Consider the following 26,076-nt stretch of genomic DNA (forward strand, 5'->3'; position numbering starts at 1 on the left):
GCGGATCCCGCATGTTTCGGGTTCCTCGGAGATGTCAGAGCGGGGTGCCTCGGGGCGTGACTACTCGGGAGTGGTGGGTTCGGGTCCTGGCAGCGTCCGGGGGCCGCGCCCAGCGCCTTGGTCTCCCGGTCCGTGGAGCAGGTGGGCACCTGGAGGGCGTCCTGGCGGGGGCGTGGGCGCGGGCGGCTTCCGGGTTGGCGGGGGCGGGGGGCGAGGGGCGGGCAAAGCCGAGCGCCCCCGCCCTGCTCCGCCCGGAACCGGCTCTGCGCGACGGCGGCAGCGGCGGGGACGACAGCATGGGCGGCCCGCGGGCCTGGACGCTGCTCTGCCTCGGGCTCCTGCTCCCGGGAGGCGGCGCCGCGTGGAGCGTCCCGGGCGCCCGGTTCTCGGGTCGCAGGTAAGTCTCCTCTAGGTCTGTGCAACCCCGGGACAGGGGCGGGGAACCGGACCCCAGCTCCGTGCAACCCCGGGACAGGGGCGGGGAACCGGACCCCAGCTCCGTGCAACCCCGGGACTGGGACGGGGAACCGGACCCCAGCTCTGTGCAACCCCGGGACAGGGGCGGGGAACCGGACCCCAGCTCCGTGCAACCCCAGGACTGGAACGGGGAACCGGACCCCAGCTCCGTACAACCCCGGGACTGGGACGGGGACCTGACCCCAGCTCCATGCAACCCCGGGACTGGGACAGAGAACAAGACCCTAGCTCAGTGCAATCCCCGGACTGGAGCGGAGACCTCTCTCCCACATCGGTGGCAGTCCCGGACTGGAGCAGGGGCTCTCATCTCCATACCATAACGGTGGGGGCGGAGACCTGGTCACTCAGTGCTCTGGAGAGCCTGCTCACCTACCCATGTAGGAAAGGACAGACAGCCTCCCCTGCGCCACCCCTGAGATCCCAGAGCCACCAGAAGGTAAACCCATGCCATTGTAACCAACCACCCCCCCACTCAGGACTTCTGTGGGCCTGGCCCAAGGGCCCCCGTTCCTGCACATGTAAAATGCCAGGGTCGCCCTTTCGCTAGCCCTTGAGGGGTCCCCTCCCCTTTTCCCTGTTGCTGGCTTTTTTTAGTGCTCCATCTATTTATTTCGCTTGGAGGAAGGCCTGGGGTGGAGTCTGCGCAGTGGGTCAGTGTCAGAGGCCCCCCTGGGACCTGGCATTTGGTTAGAACTCCCAACAGCCTGTGACTCTCTGCCGGCCTTTGTGGAGTATTTCCCAGGACAGGGTCCTGTGGGGCCTTTTCTAGACAGTGTCTTTCGGGACTGAAGAATGTAGGAAAACCCGCCCCCATTCAATAGAGGAGCAAACTGAGGCCAGTGATGGCCCATGGGCTATATTAGTGGAAGAGCTGGCATTCAGATTTGCCTTCTGGTCTCGATGGCAAGAGTCTGAACCCGCCCCGGCCCCTGCTCTGCCCGCAGCCCCTGGCCCTGTCTCCGGGACAGACCATGTGGACTAGCCAGGCCTCTTGGGCCTTTCAGCCCATTCAAAGGCCTCTGAGGGCCCCGACCCCCTGCGGACTCAGTTCTTTCATTCTTTTCAGAAATGTCCCTTTCTCAGTGGTCAGAGGCCAGCAGGTCCCCGGGCAGCTAGCGAAGCAGGTGACCTGAGTAGGCCCAGAGGGTAGAAGCCGCTGAGGCATCAGGGGCCAGAAGAACAGTCAGTTGTCTGGGATGGGGACAGCTGTGTGGCAGGTGTCACAGCACCACCTACCGTGTGCCAACCACAGCTGGTTTGGGTTGGCACTTTTCCTACATCTGTTGCCTCTAGAACCTTCCCAGCTGCCGTCCCAGGCTCCTTCTTCTTGTGATCTGTTTCACAGAGAAACAAAGGTTCAGAGATTACCTGTCCCAGTCCGCAGAGCGAGCCCCCGGAATCCCAGATGCTGAAATGAGAAGGATTAGGAATTTGGGCTTCCCAGAGTCAGACAGGGTGATGGATGAGAAAGCTTATAGCCATAGTCCCCACCAGCCAGCCCAAGGCCACACCTTCCCGGCTGTACTCCGCATCCCCGGGGCTCCCTGTGTGGGAAATTTGCCTGTGGGCAGGTATCTGGCCTTGACTAGGGTCTGCTTCCTGTCTCTTTACAGAAATCAGTCACAGCGGTCTGTGTCACACAGCCGTCTGTGTCACATAGCCCTTCGGGCAATGTTCTCACTTCCGTTTTGTAGACACAGAGAATCACGGCCACGGGCCTCAGTTTCCTCTTTTGCTTGTCTTGTGTGTGAAGGTCTGTTCTGAGAGTGAAAACCAGTGCAGGCCGCGCACATGGATTCCCACTGTGACCAGCTTTCAGTAGGGTAGGGACCAAAAACTCGAGTTAACTGTGGTCCTGGCTGCCAGGACTTCTCCCTCATGGCCCTGTCCCAGCATCTTGGAGACAGCATGGGGATGTCGCGCCCCATCAGCCCTCCCTCCACTCCCAGCCAGGCGCCCCAGGCACCCCTTGGCAGCTGAGGGACTGAAGGCAGAAAAGAGGCTTTGTGCCTGAGAAGGGGGTGGCCTGGGAAGGCATCCAAGGGGCCACCCCAACCCCAGGAATGTGGTGAGACTCTGAGCCCCCTACAACTAGGGTGCCCAGGGGCTGTGCGGAGCCACCTTGGAACACGTCGATGCCGCCAGTCTGTGTCCCCTAGTAGGACTGCTTCCTGCCTCTGTGCCGTCCCTCCCAGCCTCAGCCCTGTTTCTCTGAACAGCTCCTGCATTCACAAATCCCAGTTCTATGCCCACATGGCTAACCCCAGGCAGGTGCCCTCTCTCAACGCCCTGGAAGCCCCTGACCCCCTCCTTCTAGGCTGTCATCAGCCATGGCTGTCTGTGACACCTCAGGCCAGGAAGAACTGACCCCAGGTAGGGCTCACTGAGCACTTCGAGTGGAGCTATTCTGCTCTCCCCATTTGCAGATGGGCACAGCAAGGTCGGAGCCAGTCAGGACCATGTCCAGGGTCACTGACAGCTGTAGGAGACTGCATCACAGTCCTGGAGCTGCACCCTGGTGCGCTTCGGGTTCTTTCGGGTTCTGGCTCTTCTCCGTCACCCCACCCCCACTGGCCTGTCTCAGTTTTTTCCTCTCCTTTTCATAACGGCCCTTGGCCCCCGGCCCGCTTGGCTGCCTCCTGCAATTAGTTCCTATCGCTGTTCCGGATCACAGCCCTGGGCCCTGTGGAGACAAAGTCCCCTGGGCCCCTCGACACAGGGAGTGGAGGGCGACACAGGGAGTGGAGGGCGGGTGTGCAGGTCCACTGCAAAGGACCGCCGCCGCCGGTGCCAGGCTGAGCTGGTCTGGCCTGTTTTTATTCCCTTCTCAGTGGCCTCTGGAGGCTCTGGAGGGGCTGAGTGGGCAGAGGTGGGGGACCAGGAAGGGATGCCTTGTCTCCCCGCAGCCCTGCCCGTGACCCACCTCACGGCTCAGCCTCACCTGACTCCTGGGCACCTTTATCCCTGACCACACCTCGGAAGGAAGTCCTCAGGGATGGCAGGGTATCTGAGTATTGCATCTCTCTCTGAAAACGTTGAGTTTTGACTCCTCTACCTGGGCTGCTGTGTTCTCGGTCATGAAGTCATTCAACAAACACTTCTGAGCAGCCCTGAGTTGAATTCATCCCAGCACTCATGGAGGAGAATATAGCTCAGGGCTACTGAGTGTGGTTGAGGAGACCTCAGTCCTGCCTGGACCTTGGGGTTAAGACTCAGAGGCTGAGGAGTTGCCAGAATAAGGAAGCAGGACTCTACCAATAGATCCTGAACATCCAAAGGGGCAGCATGGCCCATGAGTGCTCAATAGATGTGAGGAACCCGAAAGACGGAAGGAATGGGGCTTGCAGGACAATGGGGGGTCATGGTGGACTTTGGGGTCCATGGCAAGCGGTAACCATATCCGATACATGCTTTGCAAAAAGCTTACAGGGACCACTGAGATGGCTCAGCAGGTAAGGCGCTGTTCAGTTCCCAGGACCCACGTTAGAAGGAGCAAACTACTCCCACAAGTTGGCCTCTGACTTCCAAACACAAACTTGGCATGCACACACACACACACACACACACACACACACACACACACACACACGAACACACATACACACATGCATACAATATGCACGTACATGCACACACAAATGTACATGCACATACATGCATACACATACATACTTACATGCACACAAATATATGCAAATGCACGTGCAAACATATATACACATACATACACATACATGCATAGGAATGCATACAGTCATACACACACACACACACACACACACACACACACACACCAAACCTCCTGCTATTTCTGGAAGTGAGCAAGGGCAAGGCTTGGGTTTGTGCTCTGTTCCCTGAGGCTGACCACCAGATAGAGGAGGCAGTCTGCTGTGGACCTTGAACTCCACCTGGTTTGAGTGTCCTTCCTGTGTAAAAACATCTGGCCAGCTACTGGCTCCAGATGTCCCACACGAGATTCAGACCAAGTTCGGCAAATAGCTGGGAACAGCATGAAACCATTAATTAAGGAAGAAAAAGAAGCTCCTGTCCCCTGCCCCCCAAAAGAATACCTGAGATGATCGCAGGGTTTCTAGGACTGCCCCTAGCCTAGTTCAGAGCTGGGTGTGGGGGATGTTCCTGTGCATGTGAAGTGTGGCCGTGTGTGCTTGTGTGCTTGTGTGCACACACGCTCTAACGCGTGTGAGCCCTGCTGGGCCTGCCTCTGCCAGTGTGTGTGTGTGTGTGTGTGTGTGTGTGTGTGTGTGTGTGTACATGTGTGCATGGTGAGACTATCTGGCACTAAGGTCAGAGGACATGACCTTAGTCTGTCTGTCCATAGGGAGTGTGTGTGTGTGTGTGTGTGTGTGTGTGTGTGTGTGACACATTTGCATGGTGGGCAGTCTTTTCTTCAGGAACATGTGAAAATGTAAAAAAAAAATTGTTAAAAAATGTTTAAAAAAAACAATGAGGGGACAGAGCCCCAGTGATCACACCCTGCTCCATCTTGTCCCTGTCGCTCATTCCCTGAGGCCTCCCGGGAGCCCCTAGCATGGCCACCCATCCAGGGCCATTGAGGTCACTCGTGAGCTGCAGGCTCCATACAGACTCCACCTGACCTCCAGTGTGGGCCTTGATCTTCGCATACAAGTCCGTGTGTGTTGTGGGTCTGTGCACGTCCTCACCGGCACATTTCCAAGCATTTGTAGGCACACATGGCCTTGAGAGTGCTTCTACCAGTGTGTGCACACCAGCATCCCCATGCTGAATGTGTGAGTTTCAGTGTGTGTGTGTGTGTGCCTGTGTGTGTGTGTTGGTGTGATGTGTCACACACGTGTGTGGAGATCAGAGGACAACTCTGGGGAGTTGGTTTTTCTCTTTCCACCTTTATGTGGTTATGAAGGATTCAACACAGGTCATCGGGGTTTGCCTCTGAGCCATTTTCCATTCTATATTATTTTTTCTGAGGTGGGAGTCTTGTTTTGTCGCCTAGGCTGGGCCAAGCGATCCTCAGCCTCAGCCTCCAGGGTACACACAGTGCAGGTTAGACCACCGTGCCTGGCTAGGGAGCGTCATCAATGGAGCCATCCCTGTTTCCCCCCACCCCCTGACGCTCAGACCCCCTGTGGTTAACCCCCACTTCCTACTCCCCTTATCATGTAGAGTTAGACCTCTGGTTTGTGTTGTCACCATCTGTGTGTGTGACAGGTCAGGTACCGCCTACTGATCCCGATGTCCCCTCTGTGAGGTAGTTAGATACAGTGTCTAAGCACAGATGACCGACCCATCAGGATGCCGAATTGCACACACTGGGCACTTAATATATGCTAGGGGCATGTAAATGGTTCTCTGCGAAGCCAGAAAGACATGCCTCCATTCTAGAGAGGAAACTGAGACCCTGGGAAGAGAAGACAACATGTCACCAAGCTGGGGCCACAGAGCCAGATTTGAGCCCAAGAATGTGGCCAGCCGGGCCTGGCCTTTGACTCCATTCCGGGGCCTTGGTTCTCATCTCCTCCATGTGTTGGTTGAGACATGGTTGGTGGCTCTGTGAAGGCACCAGCCTGGGAACCTGCTGACCTTGGGCTCAAGGCCATGAAGGGTAGTCTGCAGGGGAAGACAGCCCAGGCTGAGAAAGGCCACCTGACACCATCTCCTCCTTCCTGAGCCCCAACCAATTACCCTGGGCTCCTGACCTCAGGCTGGGCTGAGGGCTGCTGAGGGCTGCTGAGCACCTGGAATGTCCCTGTCCCCTCCCTGCACCAGTCCAGCAGCCCCCTACCCCCACCCAGCTGCCCTAGCTCCACCCACAAGGAAGGGAAAGTCTCGGTCTGTGAGGCTGAGGATGTTCCCTTAGCCCTGGGTGAAAGTCCAGGGAAGGGACAGTCACGCTTGGCAGGAGCAGGGAAAGTGAGTATTGTCACAATGCTGGGAATGGTACAACCTGGGACCAGCTTGAGCAGCTACAAGACCATGGCAGAAGGCTAGGCCTCCCTAGACTAACCTGAGAACCGGCTGTCACACACAGCCCAAAGCTACGGAGCAAGTGCCCTTCCAGAAAGGGCGAGAGCTTGCAAAATGGCACATGCTTGTGGTCCCTGAGTTAGGAGGCAGAGACAGGAGGATTGTTGAGACCAGCCTGGGATACTTAATGAGAACCTGTCTTAAATAAACAAATAAAAATAAAGTAGAGAGACAGCCAAGCCCATGCTCCGCTTCCGTGTCTATGTGGCTAGGTGCGCACCACCCTAGGATAAACGATCCGGTCAAACCGCCACCTCTGGGGCTGGGCGCTGTCCATCTCAGACACGGCGGGAGCCTGCTTGCTGCACTTGCTGCCCACAGGAGCTGCTCCTTCATTTAAGTCTTGCACCCTGATGAAAGTGCCTCTTCCCACACGGGGAGACCGAGGCTCTGGAGTTGAGTGCTCTCTTTGTGGGTGGTTGTTGGTCACGGCCTCAGCGCCTGCTGACCCCAGAGCTTGCCTTTTCACCCCTGACTGGAAATGTTTTTCCTGAGAAATAACTTTGAAAAGGTATGCTTCACAGTATCTCAAGGTTGAAGTCCAGAAACGAGGAGGCAGAGCCCGATGATGATCACACCCTGCTCTCTCTTGCCCCTGCAGCTCATTCCCTGAGGCCTCCTGGAAGCCCCTAGCATGGCCACCCATTCAGGGCCATTGAGGCCACCCATGAGCTGCAGGCTCTGTGGAGACCCCAGCTAAAAGACAGAGAGAGCCCAGTGGTTTTCCTGCCTGGAGACTGAGAGCTCTGGAGAACACATGGTCCCCTTCACCCAGCCTCTCAGAGTCCTGGGCCTGCCACTTGAGCGTCCTCTCTGTGGGTTTTGTCTCAGGAACTGGTGCTCCTACGTGGTGACCCGTACTGTCTCCTGCCATGTGCAGAATGGCACCTACCTCCAGCGAGTGCTGCAGAACTGCCCGTGGCCCATGGGCTGCCCTGGGAGCAGGTGAGTGGCACTGTGGTGGGGAGGGAACACACTGGCTCTTCAGGTTGGGGCACAGCGCGGGGCAGCGAAGGCCTGAGTGATCTCAGGAAGTCGGGGGGCCTCCGGATAGGTGAGACAAAGTCAGGCATTGTGTAGGGAGGAAACTTCAGGGCCTCTGCACGGAGGGATCGTTCTAGAGCCGTGAGCAGAACAGTCCAGCCAGCAGTTGAAATCCAGACCCCATGGCCAGGGTGGGGAGTAAAGAGCTAAAGCCAGGGATGGAGGTGGAAGATGATGTCACCAGGGCACCCAGGGCAGCGGGAAAGCTGGTGGAGGACTGTCTGAGCTGGGACACCTGGCTTTTCTTCCAGCTACAGAACTGTGGTGAGGCCCACGTACAAAGTGATGTACAAGACAGTGACTGCCCGTGAATGGAGGTGCTGCCCTGGACACTCAGGGGTGACCTGTGAGGAAGGTAGGAATGCCTGGGACCTGGGACCTGGGACAGTTTGTGAAGTGCCTCCCATGCAGATGATGCCTTCTGTGTCCTCATGGCGACAGCTGGCCTCTAAGGGGCCCGGGAAATTTTCGTATCTGCTGTGTCGTCTCCTTTTAATTTTGATATCTGTTGTGTCACCCTCCTTTTAAGTTGTGCTGTCCCAAGTCTTTTCTTCTAACTTGTGTTAGCCAGCTTTCCGTCGATGTGACAAAATACTTCGTGCAATGCATTTACATAGCAAAAGGGTTTATTCTGCTTCACGTTTGGAGCTTCCAGCCCAAGACTGGTTGGCCTTAGGGCTTTGGGCCCACGGGCAAGACAAGACATCATGGCAGGAGTACATCCCATGGCTAATGCAGAAAAGGAGTGGATGTGGGTTCAGGTTCTAGTGCCTTGTAAGTGCACATTCTCAGTGGCCTAGAAGTCTCTTGCTGGGCCCACCTCCTTCAAAAAGAGTTTCTTGTAGCCCCGTTTAGTCTTGAACTTCTTTTTTCTTTTTCTTTCTTTCTTTCTTTTTTTTTCTTTTGTTTGTTTTTTGTTTGTTTTTCAAGATAGGGTTTCTCTGTGTAGCTCTGGCTGTCCTGGAACTCGCTCTGTAGACCAGGCTGGCCTCGAACTCACAGAGATCTGCCTGCCTCTGCCTCCCAACTGCTGGGATTAAAGGTGTACACACCACCACCCGGCTAGTCTTGAACTTTATGTAGCCAAGGATAACCTTGAACTTCTGATCCTCCTGCCTCTGCCTCTCAAGTGCTGGATTACAGGCTTGCCCCACCATACCCAGGTGCTTCATGCATGTGGGGCAAACATTCTACCCACCAAGCGACATCCCCAGCCCACAGACCCCCCTTTCCAAGGGTACACTGATAGTGCTACTCTGAGGACCACAGTCTCAACATCTCAGCCTCTGGGGACCTCCAGATGTTCACCATCCAAGTTCTGCACTGGGGGACCCCATCCAGATGCTCCCACAGGATATCAAAGCCCGAGCCGTTCCTTTGAGCCAGCTAAGAAAGAAGGACAGTGCTCCCCACCCTGCGGCAGGAAAGACTAAGACCCCACAAGGTCATGGGTGCTCAGAGCTACATGGCAGAGCTGGAGCTCAAACGCTCTGCCTGGTTCTGTTGTCTTGGGTCTTTGGGGTACTCTCATGTGCAGAATGTGTCCCATCTAGGGGGACCCTTTCACGCACTGCCCATCTGCATGTTCAGCTTGGGGTGGCTCAGTACTGGAGCCTGCAGCTCCCCCTGGGCCTTCCTGCCTCTTGTGCTCCAACCTGCTTTACTGCCTGGCTGAGCCCACAGCAGCAGATGTGAAAGAACTTCATTCCCAGGCATGGCCCTGGCGGGGATACAGTGGCCCAGAACCAACCTGAGACCCTGGCCTTAGAGAAGACCCTACAGCACAAGATTGTGTCCTGGATCCTGAAACAGGGATATGAAAGTGGAACTCTGCACCAGGGGAGCTGAGTAAACCCCCTCCCCCAACTCATGATGGAGAAACCGAGGGCAGAGAGGTGGAGTTGTGGGCCCAGAGTCCATTGTGAATGGGGTAGGGCTCAGCGATTGGGTGCTTGTCTAGTATATACAAAGCCCTGGGTTCCAGCCCTAGCATGGAGCTGTCTATAGGAGAAGATTTGCCAGTTCTGAGGCAGGGGTCTCGAGTGGAGCTGCAGAGAAATGGGGTGCATGCCCTAGATCAGGCACCCTGCTGAGGGAGCCATGCAGTCAGTGGGAGACTAGAAGCCTGGACCGGGGCCTTCCCCACCAGTGGAGAGAGTGGAAAGGTTCCAAGCGTAAAGAAAAGCCAGCTGCCAGGGTGCCGAGGAGACCACAGGATACTGTGGGCAAGTCCCAAGGTGTGGGAGCTCAGGTGAGGCCTTATCAGACAATGGCTACTGTGTCCTTGGGGCCTTGATGAGCAGGTGAGGGTAGAGGACATGTAGAGGCAGCTGCTGAGGCTGTGTGCCAGACCACTCCCAATGTCTACCACTCTCTGTGGGGCCTTCAAGTCCCAGCCTGGGCACAGGGTACCCAGGGCTTCCTGGCCAGGCCGGCTTCACCACCCACTCGCTGTGGAACCTTGAGCTCTGGAGCCCTGGCCTGGAGGACTGAGTCCATGCAGTGTGCCTGTTCAGAGTCAGGTGGGGTGAGGTGGTGGCACACACTTTTAACCCCAGCACTTGGGAGGCAGAGGCATTCGGATCTCTGAGTTCCAGACCAGCCAGGATTGCATAGTGAGAACCTATCTCAAAACAAAACAAAAGCAGAGTGTGTGGGGGTCTTCAGTAAAGGGCACCAGCCTGCCGGGTGCACTTATGGCAATCTAGGCTCCCCGTCTGAACCTCAGGGTCCGCACCCATGAGACAGTTGAGTTTGAGATTGGAGTCTGCTTTTCCAGGTGTTACTGGGGTGAGGTGGTGTGTCGGGCTTCGTGATGGCTGATGGGACAAGAGGGCTGTTCCCACCTACAAGGCCGAGGAGAACAGAAGCTCGATCCAAATGTTCTGGAAAACTGTTCTGGGAGTGGGGGTGGGAGGCGTGGGGACATTGCTGGCCCACCCTGGGCTCTGCCCTTCCTCTCGTGGCTGGATTTAGGCCATGCTCACCCAGCTGCTTCCCCTGATGACGGCTGCTCCTGTGGCCATCCCATAGCTGTGACACGACCCACAGCTTCACCACCAGCAGCAGCAGGGACTGGAGCAGCCACAAAGGAAGGGGAACGTTGCCGGTCCAGATTTTTTTCTAAGGGGGGAGGGGACAATTGTGCCTGGCATCTTTCACACACTCCAGATAAATCTTTCTCTTCCCTCTGTGCTGGGAGCATCATGGTGACCCACGGGGACCCATTTCCTCAGTCAGTGCCTCATAAGTGAGTGGGATGGTGGGATGGGGGCGTTCACGCTGTGACAGTGAGTGAGGACAGTCTCAGTCACTGTGCAGGACCACCAGTGGGGTCCCATGTTACAGATGGGGATTATGAGGCTCAGAGAAGAGAAGGGACCAGCCTGGGGTCACACAGCATATAAGAGCTAGGGTTGAGATTCACCCACCTTTTGGTCCTTTCCAGGCTTTGGGAGGAGGCAATATGGGTAAAAATGACCTGGCGCAGGCTCTGCCTGGCCACCTACTTGTGGAAACAATGGATGAGAAAGATCCAAGGCCAAAATATACTACACAGGTCGGGCAGGCAGAGAGCTGGCACAGTGCCCGGCTGGAAGTGGGGCAGATGTAGCGGTCACCTCTGGGCCGGTGCCTGAATCTGTGCAGAGGGCGGAGCGGCTGTCACCCCCTCCCTGCCCCTTCACCCCGTGACTCTGCTGCAGGCCTCCCTGCAGACCTACTGTCCACCAGTCCCATAGTCCGGATGATAAAAATAAGGCTCCCAGAGGGTGTGAGTTTTACACAAGGTCACAGAGTATGTAAGTATTGTGACCAGGTTCTCTCCAGCAGCATCCTGTCTCAGCCCCTCCTGCCGTGACCATGACAAGGGGAAGGAAAGCCACCAATGTGAGGCTCAGAGAGGGGAAAGCTGTGGGCCCATTCAAGCCAGGGCAGGTTGGCTCTGGAGTAAGGGCTGAGTTCTGCGACAGCACAAGGAGCATGGTCAGACAGGTGGGGTGCCGTGAGGCTGGTCTTAGCACCCCCAGATGGAAAGGTGGAGACGCTGGGGCTCACCCTCCTCTGTTCATGGGTTCCCTAGAGACATGTGGCGTCTCTTCCTTGGTTCACTGCCTTCCAATATGTATTTCTCTGCCCTACCTGGAACCCCCACAGCCCTGTCCTCCATGGTGGGTACCAGAGGTGGACATTGCTTGAGAACGCACAGCCCCGAGCCTGGCGGTGGTGGTGCACACCTTTAATCCCAGCACTCGGGAGGCAGAGGCAGGCGGATCTCTGTGAGTTTGAGGCCAGCCTGGTCTACAGAGTGAGATCCAGAACAGGCTCAAAAAAAAAAAAAGAAAAAAGAAAAAGGAATGCACAGCCCCAAAGCCTCAGAGCAGATATGAGACAGGTTGAGGCCTCACCCTGGTTCCAGGGCCCCTCAGCTTCTCCACTCTCTAGGGAGGGCTGGGTACATCCCACGTATTTCTGTCTGTGCCAGCCAGGTGCCAGGTACAGAGCCAAGCCTCTGCTTTATGGGCTCAGAGTTCCGAAGGCTAACTATTGTGTCATCCCATCCATGTCTACCACCCATCCTCTCCCATTCCTGTCCAGAAGGCTCAGCCAATCCCACCTCCACGCTAATCCACCAGGGCACTGCCCTCCCACATTCCCGTAACACCCAGCTTCACACGCACACATCCTTTACCCTGCGCTCCACTGGCCTTCTCCCTGCCCTGTGGCCTTGGCAGTGCCTAGCTTGTCTGCCTGTGGCCACCTTGGTGCTCCTAGGGAAGGCTAACTAAGCTGGCCCCCTGCCAGCATGACTCCTTCAGTTCCAGTGCCTGGGATGCGCCTGGCGTAAAGTGAGCATGTAAAAATGGAATGAAACCTGCCCACCCTGAACAGGCCAGGAACACAGCAAGCTTTCCCAGAGGCCCCCTCATTGGGCTGGAGGGTTCTTAGAGCTGAGAGCCCCAGCTCTGATCCTAAGCCCTGGCTTAGGCCACTGCTGGTCATCCGCAAATATTTACATTTACAAAGTAAATTCACACAGGGGACATGACCTAGCTAGGAAGACTGTGGCCATGTGGTCGGTGTGGTCACGAAGCCACATGGGCCTGGGAGGTTGGATGTGAACGATCCCCTCCCCTGGCTCTGCTCTTTAGCAGGAAAACTCACAGAGTTGAGGGAGCCCAGAGACACTTCCCCAAACTGCTTCCATCCTCATTTCCAGTTTGGGGAAGGCTCGGAACCCAGCCCAGCCCACCTTGGCCTGCTGCCCTGGGCCTTGGTGCTCCTCTGTGCACTGGTCTATGGAAGGACCCTTGGCACAGGAAGGGAGGTAGCTTTGAGGGACACAGGGCTAGAACCTGCAGAGCACACCAGCCTTGTAGGGGTCAGCACACTGAACTGTGAGCACGTCAGCAGGGCTTTGGCACTGATGGGTGACCTGGTCTGTTTAGGGGGACTTCCTGGAGGAGGTGACATAGAAACCATAGCTGTAGGAATTGGGGCAGGGGAGGTCTCCATGTAGATAGCTGGGGACCTCCTAGCTAGTGGGAAGTGGCCCAGAGTCAGTGGAACCTGTGAGGGCCAGCCTTCAGGGCCCTTGTAAGACACAACGAAGAGGGCCTCAACCGTGAGCCTGCTTTAGGGTCTCTGGTTAACACCAATGGGAGGGATGGAATGTCTTAACCACCGCAGGCCATGCCCCAGCCCACAGCATCTTTACTAAGCTGTGAACATTAAAGGCCCTCTTACAGTGGGACATGTCTCCAAAAGTATTTTTATCTGTTCATCAGAGCTTTGGGAGGTTTGCCTGATTTCTGTGAATCCTGAATGAAAGCTCAATATTTTCTAGTCCGTTTTGAGTTTTATTGTTTCCTTAAACTTTTTTTCTCTGCTTTGTAGCTGGGTGTCTTAGTTAGGATTTTTTGTTTTGTTTTGTTTTGTTTTTTTTCGAGACAGGGTTTCTCTGTGTAGCTTTGCGCCTTTCCTGGAACTCGCTTTGGAGACCAGGCTGGCCTCAAACTCACAGAGATCCGCCTGCCTCTGCCTCCTGAGTGCTGGGATTAAAGGTGTGTGTCACCACCACCTGGCTTAGTTAGGGTTTCTATTGCTGTGAAGAGACACCAGGACCACAGCAACTCTTATAAATGAAACCATTTCATTGGAGTGGCTCACTTACAGTTTCGGAGGTTCAGTCCATTATCATCATGGTGGGGAGCATGGCAGTGTGCACACAGACATGGTGCTGGGGTAGTAGCTGAGAGTCCCACATCTTGCAGGCAACAGGAAGTCGACTGAGACAGTAGGCAGTATCCTGAACATAGGAAACCTCAAAGCCTGTCCCCACAGCAACACACTTCCTCTAACAAGGCCATACTCCTAATAGTGCCACTCCCTATGAGATTATGGGGCCAATTACATTCAAACTACCACACTAGGGATGGGACCCAGGGCCTGTGCTAGGCCAGCAGCCCATCACTGAACTAACCACACCCCTAGCCTTATACTCAAACTTTTTTTTCTTTTAGATTTACTTATTTTTATGGATTCCCCCCCCCCCGCATGTGCGTATATGCACCAGACTTCCTGGAGCTGGAGTCACAGATGGTTGTGAGCTATCATGTGAGTGCTGGGAACTGAACCTGGGTCCTCTGCAAGAACAAATGCTCTTAGCCCCTGAGCATCTCTCCAGCTCCAAAACACCTTTTTAAAAACAAATTTTATAATTATGTGTGTGTGTGTGTGTGTATGTGCACACACCTGTGTGCACATTTGCACATGTGAGTGCAGGTATCCAAAGAGACCAGAAAATGGTGTTAGATCCCAGGAGCTGGAGTTACAGGAGGTTGTGAGCCAAACAATGTGGATGCTGGGAACCGAGCTGGAGTCCTCTGAAAGTAGTGAGTGCTCTTAACCACAGAGCCAATCTCTCCAGCCTCACCTAAACATTTTTGAGACCAAGCCTCTCTGTAGACCAGGCTGGCCTTGAACTCAGAGACCCACCTGCCTCTGCCTCCCGAGTGTTGGGGTTACGGGTGTGTGCCACCATATCCAACTAAACTTCCTTTGCTAATTGAAACTCACAATTACTTTAAGCTACTCTGTCCGTACTGCTGCTCCAGGTATGTGTGTGCATGTACATATGTGTGTATACATGCATATATGTGTATGCATATATGTATACATGTATATATGTGTGTACATATATGTGGATATGTGTATAAATTGTGTATGTGTGTGTACAAGTGTGTGAGCATGTGTGTACATGTACATGTGTGTGCGTGTGTGTACACATGTGTGGGCAAGCACATATGTATACATATGGAGGCTGGAGCTTGATATTGGGTGTCTTCCTCGCGCTCTCTCTCTCCTTTTCTTTTGAGACAGGGTCTGCCACTGGCCCTGCAGCTCACCAATTCAGCTAGCCTGGCTGGCGTGTAAGCCTTAGGGATCCTCCTCCTTCCTATCTCCACCCCCCCCAGCACTGGGATCAGGCGTGTACTACCACACACGGCTTTTACACAGGTGCTAAAGACTGAATCAGGTCCTCACGCTTGCACACGGCACTTTATCAACGGAACCGTCTCCCCAGCCCCTCTATTCATGGTTCTGGTTCTTTATGGCTCTTGGCCAAATGTCCCAAACCAAACTGTTTGGAAAATGATTTCCAGCCGCAGGTCCGCTGGTCAGTCACTCAGGGACACCCCGGGTGCTGGTCCTCGGTGCAGCTGCGTCCATCACCTGCAGTGTTTGGTTGTGCTTGCTGGAGCTTATCTTTGCTAGCCCGAGGTAGGAGTGTGCTCACAGACAAAGGTTTTGTCACGGTGCTTGCAGTCCTGCAGGGCTCCCAGGACATTCCTTGGCAGGTACAAGACAGACAAGGTCCTTGTCCTGGCGGGCGGGTGGGAGCTGGAGTCAAGGGACAGACAAGTGGTGGTCATCTGGGGAACTGCTCCAGTCAGTACATCTTTGAGGGTATGCACACACAGAGTGCTGTGGGCAAAAAAAGGAGAAGAAGCTAGCTATGGTGGTGCACACCTCTATACTAATGCTAGGGAGGCTGAGGCAGGGGGATTGTAAGTTTGAGGCCAGCCTGGGCTACATAGGAGACCCTTCTCTAAAATCAAGAACTGATGCTAGGCATGGTGATACCTGTGATCACGACACCTGGGAGCTAGGCATGGTGACATACACCTGTGATCACGACACCTGGGAGCTAGGCATGGTGACACACACCTGTAATCATGATACATGGGAGGCGGAGGCAGGAGGATCACAAATTCAAACTCATCCTTGACCACACAGTGAGTGCTAGGTCAGCCTGGGCTCTATGAGACAAAACTCCCTGCCCTAAAAAAAGGGGGGAGTGGATTAAAAGACAGACTGGTGCTGCTTTGGATCAGTTTTTTGCAAAGAATAAAAAGGTGGCATTTTACACTCTCACCTGGGACCAAAAAGCTAAAGGATTGCAACGGGGTTTGTCTCCTGCTGAATGCGGGCCTTTCCTGCCGGGTAGAGCTGCAGGGTCCCACCCTGTCATCAGCTCTGCTTGGCTTCCCTGAAGACCTGAGGGAGGACCATGAGTCAGTCACTTCATCCCTCTGCCTTGGTTTCCCCAAGAGGAAAGCAGGGAGGGGTCTGTTCACCCATCCACTTGCTCTTCCTGGGACCTGAGGAGGATGCCTGCTTCCCCGTTAGAACCATGTGGTCCCAGTTTGCAGTGGTAAAACCCAAACAAGACATGTGGGGGTGCCTGGGATGTGCAGGGCTGTGTGTGTGTGTGTGTGTGTGTGTGTGTGTGCGCGCACCTGCAGAGCTGCTGTGGCTGTCTCTTCTAGAACTGTGCTGAGCCATGCAATGCATTGGGCACAAGGCCTGCTTCACGGTGGAATCTACTCTCTTCAGGCACCCCCATCTTGGCCACTGTCCTGGGCTGCAAGCCCCCACTCCTGTATCCTGTACGAGGCTCTTACCCCCTGTACCTGAGCAAGTTACAGGTCCCTGGGACTCTTAAAGAAATTGCCCAGCCTGAGCAAAAATCCCCTGTGCACACTGGGACCCGGAGCAGAGCCAGGAAGCCTCCCGGCCGGGGGCTGGCCAGAGAGACCCGTCTGGTTTGGATTGCCGGCGCCTCTCACTCCCTGCCTCAACCCACAGCCCATGTCCAAGCAGCCAGGCTGGTGCCTTATTTGGGTCTTGTCTCCCCCCCAGGATGACACTTCATGGCCTTAAAAGGCAGGCGCAGGGGGCTGAGGAGGGCAGTTACCACTGTTGGCTGGAGAGGCCCTCCAGCTGCGCCTTCCGTCCTTGGCTTGGCCAGCCGGTCCCTCCAGCTGTGTGGAAAACCAGGCCCACGAAACCAGAGCAGCCAGGCTGGATAATCCTCCTGGGTGCGGAGGGGGCAGACTCCTGGAACAGGCAGCCAGCCCCTCTCTGGCTTTCATTTGAACATGTCACTTTGGTCTTTTCTCACTCAGTGGGGTATGGAGAGCAAGCTCAATCATTTCTTGAGCATCTACTGTGTACCTGAGCCCTGTATGTGTACAGTAGACCCATGCACATGTCACCCTCTCCTGGCCTTGCCAGACAAGAACAGAGGCCTTACTGTTGCAGGTCAGAGAGGACAGATCCCACAGATCAGTAAATAGAGGAGCTGAGCTTGTCCGTTAGCTCTGCCACTGGCTGGGCTCACTGGGGAAGCCTTCAGCTTATGTGTGGCCCCCACAGGTGGCCGGCCCCTCTCACCAGCCCACCAAGGAGTCAGCCTTCTTTAGTCCTGCCTCCTTATTGCTGTGTGACCCAGGGAAGTTACCCCACCTCCCTGTGCTTCTCTGTGCGTTAAGGGGAGCAGAGATCCCCGTTAGGGCAACAGCATGAACCACTGTCTAGCGGGACAGGGCTGGCTCAGGTCAGCAGACCCTCAGCCCACTTCCGTCCATTGCAGGCTCCCCTGGCTTCCTGGAGCCTACATGGTCAGGAAGCACCATGCGGCGGATGGCAGTGCGCCCCACAGCATTCTCAGGTGGGTCCTGGGGCAGCCTCTTGGGGATCTCCGGACCGGAGGAGATCTAGGGTGGACCCAGGGCAGTGTGTGGTAATTGTCCCTGGAAGTCATCTGGGTCCGGAAGTAGAGGATGAAGGGTAACACTTCTCTACCTCAGCCCCTGGACAGAGAGCCTCAAGGCAGAGGGCGTACCCAGAGGGGAGTCACGCTGAGACCTGTGACCCCTGGGTTTTTGTACTTACAGCCCAACACCCCAGTTTCCTCTCTGTACTGGGGAACTGGAGGCTTCAGCCAGATGCTTTCAAACTTCACAGCTGCCCACAACACTACTCTTATGAGCAGGAAACCGAGAGTCAACCGAAGCCTTACCCTGCCCAGGGTTCCACAGCCCTGGGTCTGGCTCCTCTGAGCTGTGTGGGTTACTGTGCTGGGCACTCACTGCACCTTGTCACAAACTCAGGTGCCTCCTGTGTGGCATTTGTGTCACACACAGGGCTACAGTGAGGACCAGGGCCGCCAGTTTGTACACGCCTCATTAAAAAAAAAAAGTCAGAAAAGCTGGAGTGTGGTTCTGTGATACAGCCAGACAATGGTACCTGTGAGGCCAGTAGCATCCCAGCTGTGGTCTGTTGGTCCCCAGAGCAGATGGGCCCAGGCTCCACCCCTGCCCGGCAGGAAACAACAGGGCTTCCTGCCTGTGGCTTCTGGAGTTGGCGTTTGGATGCTGAGACCGTCAGAACCAGGGCCCAGGAGCCTGCACTAGGAGGAAGGGTCCTCTCTGGAGGCTCTGGAATGGAAGGAACCCTGAGGGGTGATGGCCACCCAGGCTGCAGTGACTGCAGCCCAGCCCACACTGCTCCTCATAGACTAGGGTCGTTAGTACCTGTCCCCCAAGGGTGAGGACTCTAAGGGACACAGGAGTTCTAGCCTCAGCCCTTCCTCCTCCCACAGGTTGTCTCAACTGCAGCAGAGTGTCTGAGCTGAGCGAGAGGCTGAAGGCGCTGGAGGCCAAGGTGGGTGAGCAGCTCCCCTCTTGCCCTGGGCCTTGGAGACCTTGGCCTCCCCCACTCCTTCCTGCACCCCCGTGCCCATCCTTTGAGCTTCCATGCCCGGGTAGAGTGGTTTCCACAGGCATAGCCCAGCCCCTGCCTGATGTCCATCCAGCTCTTTGTCCTCTGCTCCTCAGTTGCCGTCCCTATGAAGCTGCTGCACAGCGCTACAGCCCGGTGCGGCCGTCCCTCCAGGAGGCTGTAAAGCCCCCTGCCATGAGGCCCAGTTTCAGGCAGATAACACATCCCCCAGCACAATGACAGACCCTGCCTGCCCCTCACCTTTGCCCCTTATCCTGCCCCTCCATACCATTATACATAAGTGAAAATGCCCGTTACACATCTCACGTTACCTCAAGATAAAAAGCGTTCAAAGATTACAAAATACGACAGTTAAACACGATCCTGAACGTAGGGTCAGGAAAACTCAGAAATCCAGAAAACCGTTTGCAGAGACTACCTGTGTCCCAGAGAGAAGACTGAGACAGGAGCTCACCATGTAGCCCTGACTGGCCGGGAACTCACTATATAGACTACACTGGCCTCCTACTCAGAGGTCTACCTATCTTTGTTCATTCATTTGTTTACTGTATGTGTGTGGGGTTCTCTCCATCCAGCACGTGGGTGCTAGGAAGCAAACTCAAGTCAGCAAGTTCAGTGGCCGGACCTTTACTCAGAGTTCCCTCACCAACTCCCTCTCTTCTTTTGAGAGAGGGTCTCACCTATCCCAGGCTGGCTTCAAGCTGGCTGCAGAGTGGAGGATGACCTCCTGCCGCACCTGCTCCGTGCTAGGATTACAGGTGTGCACTGTTTATGTGGTGCACTATTTATGTGGTTTATGTGGTACTAGGATCAAGCCCAGGGCTTTGTGCAAGCTAGCCACGCCCTTCACCCGTGCACTATAAGACCACCTGTTCTCTTTCCCTTTTCTTTCCTTTTTAAATGGTATTGTCTTAATTAGGGTTCTATTGCTGTGAAGAGACACCACGGCCACAGCAACTCTTATAAAGAAAACATTTAATTGAGGTGGCGGCCTACAGTTTCAGAGGTTTAGTCCATTACCATCATGGCATGGAGCATGGTGGCGTGCAGGCAGACATGGTGCTGGAGCAGGAGCTGAGAGTTCTTACATCTTGACTCACAGGCAACAGGAAGTGGTCTAAAACACTGGGCACTATCTTGAGCATATATGAGACCTCAAAGCCCCCTCCACAGTGACACACTTCCTCCAACAAGACCACACCTACTCCAACAAAGCCACACTTCCTAATAGTGCCACTCCGTTTGTGGGCCCATTTTCTTTCAAACCACCACGGGTGTATTGCTGTGTAGTGCAGGCTGGTCTTGAACTCTAGGTCTTCCTGTCTCTACCCTCTTAGTAACTGGGATTGCAGCCATAAGCTGCCACCTTTTAAAAAAAAAATTGTATTTCTTTGTGTATGGTGGGCATGTGAGAGTGCTGTAGTGTGTGTGTGTGTGTGTGTGTGTGTGTGTGTGTGTGTGTGTGTAAGGACACTTTGGGGGTGTTCTTTTCTTCTACTATGTGGGTCCCTGAAATTGAACTTAGGTTATTAGGGCTGGCTGTAGGAACTTTTACCTGCTGAGCCATCTCACTGGCTCTAAGCTACCCACTTTTTTTGTTTTGGTTTTTCGGGACAGGGTTTCTCTGCGTAGCCCTGGCTGTTGTGGAACTCACTCTGTAGACCAGGCTGGCCTCGAACTCACAGAGATCCGCCTGCCTCTGCCTCCCAGTGCTGGGATTAAAGGTGTGCGCCACCACCGCCCGGCAGCTGCCACTTTTTAGTCATCTTTTTCTTCCAGGGTTTCCGGACATGCGTAGACACACACTGTCTTCTTGCTCTGCTCTAACCCTCCTCCGGGAACTTGTCCTGATCAGATGTGAGGAAGTTTAATAAAGTGTTAACTGTCAGAGGGAAATCTGGGAGCCAGATCCCTGAAGGAGAAGGAGCAGTTACATAATTACAGACCATGTGCTGTGAGGACAGACCACCGTCTTTTCCTGACCCTTGGTCAGGAGCTTGGCATTCTTGCAGAATCTTCTTCTTTGCCCTAGGCCCCAATGTGGGTGTGGGGTGTCAGGCCCTCCCAGTTTCCCCTGCAAAATCTCAGTGGTACAGCACTTGCTTGGCATGCTGGAGGCAGTATGCCAGTCTTCAGCATGCATGCACACATGCTCTCGCTCTCTCTCTCTCTCTCTCTCTCTCTCTCTCTCTCTCTCTCTCTCACACACACACACACACACACACACACACACACACACACACACACACCTCCTCCCAACCCGCTGTGGAACTTTAACAGAAGCAGCATACTCTTATGGCCAGCAGATCCCATGATCACAGAGCTCAACTTGGGTGGCAGGGGCAGTGCAGAATGACTGTTTCACGGTGCATATGATCAATGGTGACACTTGTAATGACATTCTGGGCCCAAGGTCTCCACTCTGCTGGCTTCTTGGCCCTCCCGACCCCCAAGGCCAAGGCTGGACTATCCCTAGTGAGTTCCTGGCACCTGCCCCATCTCTGTCTTCCTCCACAGGTGGCTGTTCTGAGTGTCACAGAGCAGACAGTGTCCTCGATCCCAGCTCCCCCTGAGGACTCTGCCCTGCTTTGGGGATCCCCAGCTACCCAGGGCAGCCCTGGAGATGGAGACCTGCAGGGTAAGAGGCAAAGCAGGGTACATACCCCCATGTGATAGTTCAAGTGGAAGAAATGCCCCGTCTGACCCCTCAGGGCCGGCCTTTGTCCTCCCAGCTCTCCAGTGGACCTGACTGGAAGTACCTGAACTCCTGAGCACTGGAGTCTGGGCAGCAAACAGTTCCAATTCAGGGAGGAGGGTCTGGGATCTTCCCTCCCAGGCCCAGCAGGGATGCTGATGCCTGCTTAACTGCTCCAGGGTTTACTAGGAGCCAGTGGGAATGGGAGGGGGTACACAACTATCTCAGGATAGTCAGGGCTGTCTGAGGGACCAGCTCGGGTGGGGGTCAAATGCAACCCCAGAGCTGCCAAGTTCATGTTCTTTACTCTGCAGACAGAGTTGATCCTTGGGAGCTGCCTGGGCCCACTGGCCCCAAGGGAGACACTGGCAGCCAGGGCTCAGTGAGGATGAGAGGCCCACCAGGTACGTGCCCACGGGGCTGCCTTCCAAGCTTCTTTTTTGTATTGTGTTGTGTTGTATTGTATTGTATTGTTGGTTATCGGATGGATGTTTGTTTGTTTGTTTGTTGTTGTTGTTGCTGCTGTTGTTTGCTGTTGCTTTCGTTGTTTGAGACGGGGTCTCCCTATGCAGCTTTGGCTGGCCTGGAGCTTGCTATGTAGACCAGGCTGGACTTGAACTCATGGAGATCCACCTTTCTCGGCTTCCCAAGTGGTAGGATTAAAGGCGTGTGCCCCCACAGATGGCTCTCTTCAGCTTTTTTAGGCATGCCTCCTGCCAGGGGACGCAGAGGATGCTTTCATTGGCATAGTCAAGGTGGACAGGCCCGGTCCACTTACCGGGCCTTTGCTCACCAGCCCTGTAGTGGTGTCCGTTCATGCCTGGGCTGTGAAACTGTCTTGGTCCACTTGGCTCAGGCACTCCCTTCAGCAGACCCTGAACTGGGCACTGGGTGGGACCAGCCCAGTCTTTGCCTCCAGGATGGGGGATAGCTAGGCCGATGAGAAACAACAGTGCCTGACCCCTCTGACCAGGTTCTGTGGAGTACTCTGGGAGGTCTGGGAGCCCTATAGAAGGAAGCCCAGAACAGCTTGGCTGAGCTAGAGGGCACGATACTGTGTTCTTCCCTGTAACAGATGGCCAAGGAGGACAGGCCTATGCACTTCGGAGCCTTTGGAACCCGCTGCCCCAGACTTCTTTGTCCCTGACTACCCTATGCCTACCAATCCCTGTTCTTAACCGCAGGTCCACAGGGACCCCCAGGACGCCCTGGCCAGACCGGGGCTTCAGGCATCCCAGGAGAGATGGGCCCTCCAGGCCCTCCAGGTCCTCCTGGGCCCCCAGGACCTCCAGCCCCTGCTGGGCCACCCCATGCCCACATCTCCCTGCATGGTAAGTCCTCCCTGGGGTCCCAGTGGGTTGAGGCGGGGTAACTGAAGTAGCCATAACCTGGTACCTGTTACCATCTATCATGTGACATCGTGGGCCGGGCTTGCTCACCTGTCACCCTGTTGTTCAGCAGGTGCTGCCAATCACAAAGGACGGTCACGTGCCACGTCCACACACCGAGGAGAGGGGGAGGGGTTTCCCACCACACGATCAGAAACACCTGGCATTAGGCCCTCCCCGTGCCCCAGAGCTGGCTGCAGTCCAGCGCTCAGAGTGCCGGGGAGCTCCCTGTCTAACTCAAGACGTGAGCTCTGAGCTCCCAAGGCCACAGCCCTAGTCCTGTTGCTCAGGGTAGCTCCAGCCCCCTCCCCCAGCTGAGCACCAGCATGGATCCCAGGCATCTCCTGCAGGTAGCCGGGCCTGACCTACCCACGGCCTGACCCACCCACACGCTGCCCGAGATTGGAGCGGTCGGAGAGCACAGTGGCAATTTCAACCTCAACCGCATTGTTTTTATTTATAGTGGTTTTTTTTTTAAAGATTTATTTATTTATTATGTATACAGTGTTCTGTATCCCTTTAGGCCAGAAGAGGGAGCCAGATCTCATTACAGATGGTTGTGAGCCACCATGTGGTTGCTGGGAATTGAACTCAGGACCTCTGGAAGAACAGCTAGTGCTCTTAACCTCTGAGCCATCTCTCCAGCCCTTATTTATAGTTTTTTTAAGACAGGGTTCCTCTGTGTAGCTTTGGAGCCTGTCCTGGTACTCACTTTGTAGCCCAGGCTGGCCTCCAACGCACAGAGATCCGCCTGGCTCTGCCTCCCGAGTGCTGGGATTAAAGGTGTGCGCCCCCACCGCCCGGCTCCCATCTTTGGTGAATGACTGGGTACCATTCCTTATTCATTCTCTCACCTCATCATTTATTCCGTCCCATCTGTCTTGGTTTTGCTCCTAGCCTCAGTGTCCTTGTTTGTACTGTGCCGATGGCCATATTCAGTTTCAGGATATACTGACCAAAATGGGTTCTGTAGCTGTGTTCTGACATCTAACAAGAATAAACATGTCTTATAAATTGAATGTAAATGTTTAACACAGGAGGCACAAAACCACATCCAAGAACAATCTAGGGAACAAAATGCACTTGAGGTAAAAGTTTTTTTTTTCCTCAGTGCATAGCCCCCTGAAACACGGTAGACAGCTGGTGAAAGGCTGCTGTCACTCTGACGCTCATGGACAAGGGACGGCACGGGGTCACTAGCTAGACTGTGGCAGGGTTAGAGCCAAGGTTCCCTTCCTCTCTGTACCTGGCAGCGGGTACTGGTGACCCTGTCTGTGCCGCAGGCTGTCCCATAGGGCAGCCAGAGCCAAGGCGGCAGAGACGGCAGGCGGTGACTGACTGTGCCTCTCTCCCAGCTCCACTCACTCACTCTCTTTCCCTTGCCAGGAGATCCATTACTGTCTAATACCTTCACCGAGACTGGCAGCCACTGGCCCCAAGGACCCACTGGGCCCCCAGGCCCTCCGGGCCCCCCAGGGCCCATGGGTAAGTTGAGTCCAGCCTGGGGTAAGGGTAGGGGTTGATAGGAAGCAGCAGCACTGAGCCGTGGCCATTAGGAGACAGCGGGTGGGGCACTTCTGAGCCTCGTGGTCCATTCCGTTCCTGAAGACACTCTGTTTTGTTCAGGTCCTCCTGGACTTCCTGGCCCTGCGGGTGCCCCTGGGAGTCCTGGACACATGGTAAGTCATTATCCAAGTTCTACCACCCATGCGTAACTCCATTCACCCATCTGTTCATCCGTCCATTCAGTAAGTACTTTGATATGCAAAGTGCTTTCCATAAATCTTCTTAACTCAATTCACCCAACAAGAAACATCATTATCCCTTGAGGCGGTGAAAAGGGGGATTCTTCAGGCTGCAGCCGGCACATGGGGTGGGGACGTCTGACCTGCCTGCTGTGCGCTGGGCATACGATGAGGCCTGGGCCAAGCTGGGGCTCCCTCCCCATTCCCTTTAGCCCACCTCCTGTCCTACCTACCCCAGCACAAGGCTGAGGCCCTGTCTTGTTGTTCAGGGAACCCCAGGCCCTTCTGGACCCAAAGGAAGCTCTGGCCCCCCGGGGGAGAAGGGTGAGAGGGTGAGTATACTGATGACCTTACGTGGGGGATTCTGGGGAGTCCCAGGGCTCTGAGACGGTAGCTCTCACCAGCTAACTTAATTCTGTTCCCTCCTCTTATATAGGGACTGCCTGGGGAACCTGGCCCCCAAGGGCTAATGGGGTTGCAGGTAAGTGATGCAATCTCCCCCCTACCCACCTCTCCAGGATCCCATCATTCTAGGTTCCTGAACCTGGAGCACCTGACCCCCTGTGTGATTCAGAAAAGCCCCCCTTCATTGCTAGGACCCATCATGCATCCTTTTCAACCTGTCTGGCTGTGGCTCTGTATCCATTTCTTTCTCTACATGCCTCTGTCTCTTTGACTCTGTCTTTCTCTTTGGTGTTGTTGTTTTCTTTTTAGTTTTCCAAGACAGGGTTTCTCTGTGTAGTTCTGACTGTCCTGGATCTCGCTCTGTAGACCAGGCTGGCCTCGAATTCATAGAGATCCTCCTGCCTCTGGCCCCTGAGTGCTGGGATTAAAGACGTGTGCCACCACCGCCCGGCTTGTATTTCTCTTTGTCATTCTCCATCTCTTAATGTAGATTTGTCCTTTTCTCCCTTTAATGTAGCCAATTTTTGCTTTATGTGTTTTGAATCTTTGTTATTAAGCAGATACATGTTCAGGATTTCAGCGCTGCCTCTGCCTTTGTGGAATGAATATTCATATCTCTAGAACACTCATCTTGGATTCTGCTTTGTTGGCTATTAGAGGAACCACACCAGTGCTGTAATGCTTGCTGTCTGTGCATGTTGGTGCCAGCATATTTAAAGCACATCTCTTGTAAATAACACGAGCCTTGCATTTTTCAGAGTCTGCCGTTTAGTTCATTGATATTTTCATCATCTGCATAATTATCAACGGGGTTCTGTTTAAGTCAACCATCTGCAGTTGGTGTCTGTTTATCTGCTCTTTTCCCTGTTCCTTTTCTTGCCTTCTTCTGTAGTTAGTTACCGCTCTGCTTCTGAGCCACGTCCTCACTCGCCTTCCTCAGGATAGAGCACTTTGGGGTCCATTGCACCCACTGATAGCTTTTTAGCAGTCCCCCCTTTTTTGGCAACCCCTATTTCTGTTGGTTTTTTCACAGTTGCTAAGAACAACATTGTCCTTCCTTCCTCACATTACACGATTAACACATGCTTCAGTGTTAAAGCAATTGTGAGTGTGTGTGTGTCACAGACTCGTGTAGGTGCATTGAATGTGTGTTCCATTTCCATCCTCTCCTGTGCTGTCGCTGCTCTGTATTCTACTTCTGCATTTGCTATAA

At 54.7% G+C, this 26,076-nt stretch overlaps 1 protein-coding gene across 3 annotated transcripts in view; it reads left to right on the forward strand.

Moving 5' to 3' along the window:
• Positions 1-295: 295 nt before the first annotated feature.
• The window catches only part of Emid1 (EMI domain containing 1), a 45,771-nt gene continuing 19,990 nt past the window's right edge, over positions 296-26,076 (forward strand). For all 3 annotated transcript variants that reach the window (XM_059275532.1, XM_059275530.1, XM_059275533.1), the window contains exons 1-12: positions 296-397; positions 7,330-7,443; positions 7,794-7,897; positions 17,480-17,557; positions 18,491-18,552; positions 21,148-21,268; positions 21,640-21,729; positions 22,510-22,656; positions 24,100-24,198; positions 24,340-24,392; positions 24,728-24,790; positions 24,895-24,939. In XM_059275532.1, the coding sequence (XP_059131515.1) occupies positions 297-397; positions 7,330-7,443; positions 7,794-7,897; positions 17,480-17,557; positions 18,491-18,552; positions 21,148-21,268; positions 21,640-21,729; positions 22,510-22,656; positions 24,100-24,198; positions 24,340-24,392; positions 24,728-24,790; positions 24,895-24,939 (1,077 nt within the window). In that variant the 5' untranslated portion in view covers position 296. The remainder of the gene's footprint in view (positions 398-7,329; positions 7,444-7,793; positions 7,898-17,479; positions 17,558-18,490; positions 18,553-21,147; positions 21,269-21,639; positions 21,730-22,509; positions 22,657-24,099; positions 24,199-24,339; positions 24,393-24,727; positions 24,791-24,894; positions 24,940-26,076) is intronic.

Source organism: Peromyscus eremicus, chromosome 10, assembly GCF_949786415.1.
Source record: "Peromyscus eremicus chromosome 10, PerEre_H2_v1, whole genome shotgun sequence".
Taxonomy (NCBI): domain Eukaryota; kingdom Metazoa; phylum Chordata; class Mammalia; order Rodentia; family Cricetidae; genus Peromyscus; species Peromyscus eremicus.